This window comes from Perca fluviatilis, chromosome 6 (assembly GCF_010015445.1).
Source record: "Perca fluviatilis chromosome 6, GENO_Pfluv_1.0, whole genome shotgun sequence".
Lineage (NCBI taxonomy): Eukaryota > Metazoa > Chordata > Actinopteri > Perciformes > Percidae > Perca > Perca fluviatilis.
Genome location: NC_053117.1, coordinates 28,892,363 through 28,901,882, shown reverse-complemented (window position 1 = coordinate 28,901,882; position 9,520 = coordinate 28,892,363). Strand labels below are relative to the sequence as shown.

General features: G+C 36.3%; 1 protein-coding gene across 3 annotated transcripts; it reads left to right on the top strand.

The window, feature by feature from the left end:
* Positions 1–76: 76 nt before the first annotated feature.
* On the top strand, positions 77–8,101 carry prlrb (prolactin receptor b). Of its 3 annotated transcripts, none has more exons than XM_039802539.1 (9): positions 77–242; positions 2,102–2,190; positions 2,673–2,805; positions 3,469–3,638; positions 5,096–5,283; positions 6,074–6,215; positions 6,342–6,438; positions 6,776–6,845; positions 6,948–8,101. In XM_039802539.1, exons 2-9 carry the CDS (start codon positions 2,130–2,132, stop codon positions 7,608–7,610), a joined length of 1,524 nt encoding a protein of 507 aa, XP_039658473.1. In that variant the 5' UTR covers positions 77–242; positions 2,102–2,129; the 3' UTR covers positions 7,611–8,101. The 3 variants fall into 3 exon arrangements, with proteins under 3 accessions (XP_039658473.1, XP_039658470.1, XP_039658471.1); XM_039802536.1 differs by having other exon boundaries at positions 79–242; positions 2,026–2,190; XM_039802537.1 differs by having other exon boundaries at positions 96–242; positions 2,026–2,190; positions 5,117–5,283.
* The last annotated feature ends 1,419 nt before the right edge of the window (positions 8,102–9,520 follow it).

Genomic DNA, 9,520 nt, shown 5'->3' with positions numbered 1-9,520 from the left:
GATATCTGGCTGTAGCTACTCAGGTAGGCAAGTCGTGACGACAACAAACCCCTCCCCTTCATCATGACTCAGGCATAGACACCTCTCTTCCTTACATCCTATCATACCTGAGGTGTCAGACAAGCTGGTAGTCAGGTGCAAATATAGTCTGGTACTATCATGGCCGAAGAAGGCTACTTTCTCCCCTGTTGTTGTGTCAACATTAGTTAAATGTAGCGACGGTCGACACCCGTCCTGAATGGGTGAGTAAACTTTAGAGCTGTAATAATATTTATTTGTGTCTCATACTTAGATTTTTTTTTTTTCAGTCCTTGCACTTGTTGGTATAAAATAGTTATGTTTAGTAATTTGTAATCACGTTTTTGTTTGAGTTTTATTGTATGTGTGTGCTGGCAGGTAGGCTATATATGTGTACAGGGAGTAGACAACATAAACACCTATGTGCAATAAAATGCAAAAACGTGTAATAATACGAATTAAACAGGCTTACTTTAGTAATTCAGCGTATAATAGGCTATAGGTTACTATTAAAAGGGGTGTTTAGCTGTAATGTAACCGATTTCTCTGAGGCCATATGAATGTAAAATTGGATTGTAGTGTAATGTTTTATTATTTTGTCCACCATAACAAAAAAAACCTAATAGAAAAGGAAACGAGTCAGCATCAAAGGAGATTATTACAGGCATCAGTTGCTTTTCTGCTGTTTGATTAATGACGATGTTGTTATAAGATTTCATAATATCTGTGGTATGTTGTGTACTCACTCATCACTATATTGCAGTAACATATTAATGGTAGCCTACAACACAAAATAATAGTAACATAATGATTCAGAATTTCAGCATGTGTCTTTGGTACAAATCATGGTTTGCAATTCAGCTTGTTTCCTAAGAGATTGTAATGTATTACCTACTACAAATGAAAGATAATTTTTTCTTGTATTAAATTAAAAATCTATTTAGCTTCAACCATTTTGAAATGCGATTTAGTTCATTTTAAGAATGACTGTTAAGTATAATTGAATATATAATATGAAGTACTTTTGAAATAGTATTACACAGACACAGCTTAGTCTGAGTGTAAAGCTGAGTATCTTAAGCAACCCGGTAAAAATTGTCTGAGCAACTGTCGCACCATGAAACTGAGCTTGTTGTTACTGAGGTTACTGTAGAAAAACAAGAAAAAAATAAGTGAAAAGGTGTAACCCCCTTGGTGGCATCCAATAAATTACAGGCTGGAGGAAGCTTTCTCACACCTCTTCATGTGACTAATTGCATAGAGCAATTCAACGTTGCTCAAATAGCAGGGATAGTCTGAACCATTCAGTCAACCTCAAGTAAATTTCAAACCAGTCCAAAAACCTGACTTTGAGCTTTATACTTTAGAGTGTGTTGTCACATGTATGATGGTGTTTAAGAAGTCTGTGTTTGATCATTATCTGAGTCAGTGGATCTGAATGATCTGAGCTCCCTGGGACTAGCTCAATTTGCACATCTTGTTTCATCAGTTAAATTTAGTAATTGTTGTATTGTTTATTTTTGATTGTTGTGACACGTAGCCTACTTTATGTTTAATGTAGCCTATACTTTGTAACCTGTAAAACTTTAATAAAGCTCTTTAAAAAAAAAGATAAGGAAGTACATAAAAAATGGTCTAAAGTCCATTTTGGGAGATTTCAGAGAGCAACACTAGTGAGTGAGATAAGTTAAAAAAAAACAAAACTAAATGTGATGAAGTTTTTATACCTGGCAATGAACATTTATATTCTTGAACTTTCTTTTTAAAACCAGCCTCACCTTTAATCTGTCTTTGTTAATTTATAACCCTTTTTGGGTAATGTTCCACATCCCTTCTCGGATGAAAAGGTGTTGGCTGTCAATCAAATTATACCTTTCATTAATTAGCCCTTTTTTATATAGTATATAATGTTTCATCAGCATGTAAACTGCGGTATGTGTCGGCTACAACATGTACAAACACTTATTGGTTGTCCTTATTGTTTTCCCTCCATTTTCCTTGTTTTAGGTCAAAACAAGACACACAGCCAAACCATGGATTACCTGATTTACCACAAGCTGATGATGTCATGTCCTTTTTTCAGTGCACACAGTGTGACAATTTGTCCCAGGATGAGGAGAGGTATTAGGGTGGCACTGCTTTTGCTGCTGTCTGCAGCTGTAGAGTCCAACAGTAAGTTGAAAGGCTTAAATTACATTATCTATGACTTATAACATGTTGTTTAAAGGTTCAAATCGCTAAAAATGAAGAAAATAAAAACACGTACCTCTAGTGGTATATAGACCTTGACATGCAAATAGTTTTGGTTTTATTTGTCTAGAGATCTGCCTCTGAGATTTCTTCAGTGCTAATATAATTGAAAAATTATATTTACATCACTGCTCAAAGACATTTTTTTTTTTTTCAAAATTAACTTTCATGAACTGGTGTGGACAAAGAAATCTTAGATGCATATTTCAAAACCTGGTGCAAAGAAACCAAAACTATCTATCTAGCATGGCTAGATATTAGGTAAGTGTGAAGATTTTGCATGGAATTTGGGTGAACCAGTCCTTTAACTTGACCTTCAAATCATGCCAAACTTCCCTTTTTTATTATATAAGTTCTATATTGAGAATTAGGAGCTGATGTTTGTTTGTCACATGTGTTGCCAGGCATGTCTGCGCCAGGGAAACCAGTCCTGCTTGGCTGCAGGTCCCCTGAGAAGGAGACGTTTACCTGCTGGTGGGAGCCAGGCTCCGATGGAGGGCTGCCCACCACACACCGCCTGTATTACGAGAGAGAAAGGTCAGACCAATTATAAGTTTTGTTTTAAATGTAATTTTCATTTTGAGAATTTCTTCTTTTTTTTGTGTGCATTTCTTCTTTATTCAAAAGGTCACCGTAGAAATACAGGAAAGAGGGGAATGGCACACAACAAAGAATCGAAACAGGGTTTCAATGACAGTGTATTGTTAGTGTCTTAACCACTAGGCCACCAGATGCCCCATTAAGTCTCAGATAAGTGTATCACCCCACACTGAGGGGTAAGTGAAGGTAAAGCTTCTGATGTTGTGTTGTCAGTTGTGTAGTTTCGTAGACAGGCAAGTGGAAAACTACCGGCTCTCTTGATCACACTTGTGCTCAGTCAACTGAACACAAATTTTTGTGTGACCCTCACTCGCCCTGGCCTGAAGGAAAAATGCTAAACGAAAATCTGAGTATGACATTTGGGATCATGTTGCAGTGGTCAGTGTGGAAACTATGTGGACATCACATACCTGACTCTTTTATAAGTCAAGCCCTATACAGTCCGTGGTCAAGGCCTGCACTTGTTTAGTGAATGTCAACATATATTTACGGGCCACAGCACATTTTTACAATGCGGATTGTGTCATACATCTGTGTAAGCAAAATGCCCCGAGTAGCGTTCACTTGTCAGCAAAGGTCTTGATTTTTTTCCACATACAGACTGGAGGGAACGTACGAGTGTCCGGACTACCGGTCGGCAGGGAGGAACTCCTGTTTCTTTGACAAGAACCACACCTCCATCTGGGTAGACTACTACCTGACAGTAATGGCCTCCAATGCTCTTGGGAATGCCACTTCCGACCCCTTTAAGATGGACGTGATGGAAATCGGTAAGTTTTGTTACTCCGCCGACATACTGAGTTCTAATTCGGAAAGAAAATCTAAAATAAAAGTAAAAGTAAAGATACACACACAATTCCATCTGTGTTTCAATAAAGACAATGAAGGCAAGTAAGAAAACTAAAATAAAGAATAACAAAGACAGTGACTAAAGAAGAATTTCTTTAAAGCGAACATTTGTATATTTTAAATATCCTCTAAACTAATTTTGAGTTTTTTTGCACAAATATGTAGAATACAATTCTTGTGGGTTTGGCTCTGCACTGTACCACTAACTGTACAATATCTAAATTATAAAAGTAGTGATCTCCCCTACACTTCATGGATTGTTGTTTTACAATATTGAACCACAGGGACTATAATTAGGATTTTCCAAACACTGATAAAACAAATCTTTACAAATTATTAATAATATTCAAAAATAGCTTAATTTGCTTATCTTAACAGTGTTTTAAGGAGTGATACACCAGTGAACTTTTAACAACTACTCTATCTTATTCATTAGAGAATAGAAGACTGCACACAGCAGGAAATTATTTGTACTTTTTCAGCTAATGCTTGGCACAGTTGTATTGGTTGTGCAGCCTTCTTCAGCTCAGTAAGGAATAGAAAAGTACTGAGTGACTGTCGCGAGGCACTAAGGAAAGCCTGAACAAAATGAGGCGGAACTGGTTTGTGCCCAGTGCAAAACTTGTTTACAGTCTTGGATCAAATTTCACAGATTTGGTTTGGTTGTGCAGGCAGTTGTGCATGTGATCTCCGTGCACTTTATTGACAATACATGTGAGTCCTGTCCCAGGTAAGAAAATAGTAACTCCACTGCCTTAGATTTTGTCCCAGGGATCTAAACTTACTTTACTTATTTCAGATTTATGTAACCCTGTAAAGACACTTTAGGACCTACTTCACATGGCAGTGTTGGTTTGTTGGTCAGTCCAGCACTTTGTTCTAGACTGATATATCTCAACAGCTATTGAATGGATTGACGTGAAATTTTGCTCAGCCATGCATGATCCCCAGATATGAATCAATATGACTTTGGTGACCCCCTGACCGCTCCTCTGGTGCCACCAAAAGGCCAATTTTCACTTATCCACTGTAAGATCTCAAAAAATATGGGATGGATTGCTATTAATTTGGTACTTATAATGTCCTCCTCTGGAAGAAATTGTAATCAATGTGGTGATCAGCTGACCTTTCAGCTGTTGCCATCATCAAGTCAAAATTGTAATTTGTCCAGATACCTGCAAAATGAATGACATTCTCATCAGCTTCAGCAGTACTTTGTTTTTACAGTAGTGCTGTTTAGCTAATGTTAGCATGCTAATATGCTAAACTAAGATGTTTAACAGGATAAACATGATACCTGCCAAACACCAGCATGTTAACAATGTCATTGTGGGCATATTAGCATGCTGATGTTAGCATTTAGCACAAAACACCTCAGGGTGTTGTTCTGTCTCGACAGTGAAGCCTGATCCTCCTGAAAATGTAACGCTGCTGGTGGAGAAGAGGGAGTACAGTCCATATCTCCATGTCAGATGGGAGCCTCCCTCTAACACGGACACCAAGTCTGGCTGGGTTACCATTAAATATGAACTAAGAGTCCACCAAGAAAATAGCAACAAGTGGAAGGTGAGTTTGACATGTTACAAACTGAATTCCTACAAAATAATTTGCACATTAACAGTATCTCCACAGTGGGGTCAAAGAGCACATCTTTTTCCCCCCACCCTTTTCACCTTTTCAGTTTCAAAAACAAAGGTTGTTCTCAATGGATGACTGCTTCACATTGTGTAACATTGTTACAGAAGTGCCTATGAAAGGTACAATCTGTGATCTGCTTATTAGTCTCATAATAATAGTATAGCAAAGGCACCTCCGACCTTTAAACAACCCAACTAAAGGGTCTGAGGCTGCCATCTGGTCCTTAATGAGTTCATAAGTTTGGGGACAGACCTAATTTTTCTGTGAAGGTAATCAGCAAGATTTTAAAACAGACTGTAAAATCTTTTTAGTAGAAAGAGATAGGAGGCTAAGATCAGCTGCAGCAGAGAGAAATTCGCTTTTGTATGACTTGCAGCCATCCAAACAGGAATAAATTAAACTACCATCTATTAAGGTCAGGTAAACATTAAAACTGTTATGTAGTCAACCAGTAAAGGGCAATAAAAGAGCTGCCTTCAGGACTGTCAACAGGAGTTTCAACTGCTTTGACCCGATTCCATACTACAGACTAACAGTATACAGTATGTGCTATACAAACATTTTCTGAGTATACTTTTTCTTTTTGCAGTAAGAATATGACAGTTCAGTAGTAGTTTATTCAAGGTAAAAGAAATGTATTTGTAATTACTGTTTGACCCAAATGTGATCTTAGCCTGGGTACAAGGTGAACGTTTGGTTAATGTTTTGTTACCTCTAGGAGTACATGTCAGGTACACAAACTCATTTCAGCCTATATGACGTCAGCCCTGGGGTGATGTACACTGTGCAGGTGCGCTGCAAACTAGACCATGGCTCCTGGAGTGAGTGGAGCAACAATACCTGGGTGAAAATCCCTAACTGTAAGTCTCAGAAATTCTTTGCAAATCTTTTTTTTATGGCAAGATATTTTTACGAAATTCTGAGAACAGTAGCAACTGTTAAAGTACTAATAATCAATGAAAATGCATTTTTTTATTTTTATTTAGATCTTCGGAATGAGGGACCATTTTGGATATTGGTTTCTATCCTCTCTGCAATTCCATTTATAACAGCAGTGTGTATCTTGATCACGAAGAGGAAATCGTATGTATCTCCTGCAAAAAAGATGTATAATTCTTCGGTTACACTTTACTTGAAGGTATCCACATAAGAGTGACATGACACTGTCATGGACGTGTCATAAAACATAAACAAGTCATAAATGGTTATGACACAACGCTTCTTTTAGTAAGTGTCATTCAGTTTTTACATGACAAGTTATGGTTAGGGTTCATGTGTCATGACTGTCATGACAGTGTCATGTATTCATGACAGTGTCATTTCACTCTTATGTAGAAAACTTCAAGTAAAGTGTTACCAATTCTTCTTTATACAAGTCAAAATGATGAGGATAATTTGAGTCACTTTCTTTTTTCTCCAGTGTGAAGCGGTGTGTTCTGCCCCCTGTTCCTCGTCCAAAGATAAGAGGAGTTGATGCTCAACTTCTCAAGGTAACACTGAATCTGCATTGCATTTCAGACTTATCCAAAATGTTACTTCAGACTTGATAACAATGGTGAGGTCATAATGTCTAAATTCTAAATAACTTCCAGAGTGGGGGACCAGAAGACATTGACAATGCACTGATCGTCAACCAGAGCTTTCCTCCTATGGTGGCCTGGAAGGAACAGATTGAAGAGTACCTAATTGTGACTGAAAATGATGATGGACTTCCCACCAATTCTCAAAAAAGGAAGAAAAGCTTGATTATTCCTGCTGCCTTCCACTTAGACTTGGAAATCCACCGTAAGGAGTCAACCTCCAAACAAAATGACTGGGAGAAGTCTGAGGAAAGAAATAATGAACAAGATAACACCATCAAACCCTTTACAAAGAGCAGTTATGTGGATATTCAGAGACATGTGGAAAACATACATGGGGTGGATGTGAAACAGGTGGACTACAGCACAGTGGAAGAGGTCAACGGTGCAAATGTTCTCATCTTCAATAAAGAAAACGTCCCATTTAAGAGCTCTGGCTACATGGATCTTCAGGAACAGGAACACATACCAAAGGACTACAGCAGGGTGAAAAAGGTGGAAAATGACAATGTGGTCTTCCTGCAGAAACAAAATGCATCACTTAACACTTCCTGTAGAGAGAAGGGAAACCACTTCACAGACTGTCCCCTTCAGAATCCAATAAAACCTCATGTGTGCATAGAACTCATCGATAATGGATATGTAGATACCACACCTGCACCACCTTCAATGTAGAGTTTTACTTCGTACGCTGTCCTTTTGGTGTCCAGTGGAGGGCAGTTCTTGTGATATCAAATTGAATGTCTCATGTCCATGTGATGGATTGTCATGACATTTAATACAGACATTTATGTTCTCCATAGGATGAATCTGCATAACTTGACATGAGGTTGACATTTTTGGTTTTGAGTTAAATATTTTGATATCTTGTACTGAATGTATTGTTGTGACATTTTCTACATATATTCAAAGTCCCTAGATAATAAAGTTAATATTTCTAAATAATATCATCTAGCACCATCATCATGTAAGAATTCCAATCTGTCCAATACTAAAATAAGTAAAATTTTAAATGAAGTGACATAATGTAAGCAACAAGCAAATATGGTCATACTTGCTCATAAGATTGTGCTTACATTGGATCCAGTTAAACTGAAGATTTAACTGGAAGAAAACTTTGGTCTAATCAACCAAAGTTTATTAAGTCTGAAATATACTAAAAATGCAACAAAGAATGATTGTTCCTATAACTCATTTGACATACCGAGTTTCATCCAAAATGTTACACAGGATATATCCTTTTTGAAAATCTTCATTTCTTAATTGATTTTTAAAAATGTATTCAAGTAAGGACTTTGAAACAACTAATAAATTGTGTATATTTTTTTACTTTGAGACTGAACATTTTGCATGGTGCAGTTTAAGCCCAGAATTATTTTTGCTGCCTCAGTTTAAAGACAGAAGATTTTGTTTTTTTCTGGTATATTTGAACTATGGTTTTAAAAGTTCTCATGGAAGAGGTTTCTTCTTCGCTTTCACCCAAATAAGCAAAATGTTGGAGTAAACTGAGTTTTAGATACAACTAAAATATTTTTCAAGATTCTTTATTCAGGTCAGAATTCAATTATTTAGTTTAATATGTAATATATTGACAAATGTTAATCATTAAATTACAAAAATATCCAATTCTTTTTTATTTCCTTGTTTCTTTGTTTATCTAAACATATCTCTGTGATACTGGGATACCTCAGGGAAGCGTACTCTGTCCACTTCTCTTCCTCTTTATTAATTACCCACACTCAAAGTAAACACTGCATTTGTCCTCTTTATGCAAATTACACTTTACATATGATATTGAGGAAAGAAAAATAATCAACTACAGACTGTCCTCTGATTTTAAGTTCCTATTTAACATGCAACAACTGAACTATGACTATTAATGCATAAAAATATTTGAATCTCCATTCTCCTAGGACATCTGTATATTCCCTCTTTCATTCAGAGTTTATATTCAAGGATTTATAAAAGAGCAAAATCAGAAAATATATCTTTACAACATTAGTTTTCATCTTACTTCCTTTGTTTCAAATCATTGTGCAGTTTTAAATTCCCATTGTTTCACAGTTAGTTCTCTCACTACCACAGAGATTATTCAACCATTTAATAGTAGAGCATTTAAAGAAACAGTTTAAAGTATGGGAAATATGCTTATTCACCTTCTGGTAAGGAACTTAGATGAAAAAAATGATACCCATCACATTTCTGTATATCATAACAATAACTTTATATAGCACATTATGTATATAGCACCTTTAAAAACCAAGTTTACAAAGGGCTTTGACAGACAAGTGATACAAAAGAGGTCAGTAAAGTGTATGGTTAATGTAAGACTACCATCTTCTGATCTAACTCTCCAGAAAGTGAATAAGCACATTTACAAAAATGTCAAACTTTTGCTGTAAGATTTATGTGAAATTTAGGTGGTGTAGAGACTTTTTGACTGTGAAAAAAACTCACTTAACTTTTAAATATAGTCAACAGCAGGCAATGTTTGTTAACATTATTTGCTCTTCTTCCTATTAAAAGAAAATCAAATCCTACCATTTACACCTAATCTCTGTGTAGTACTTACAAAAACAAATACA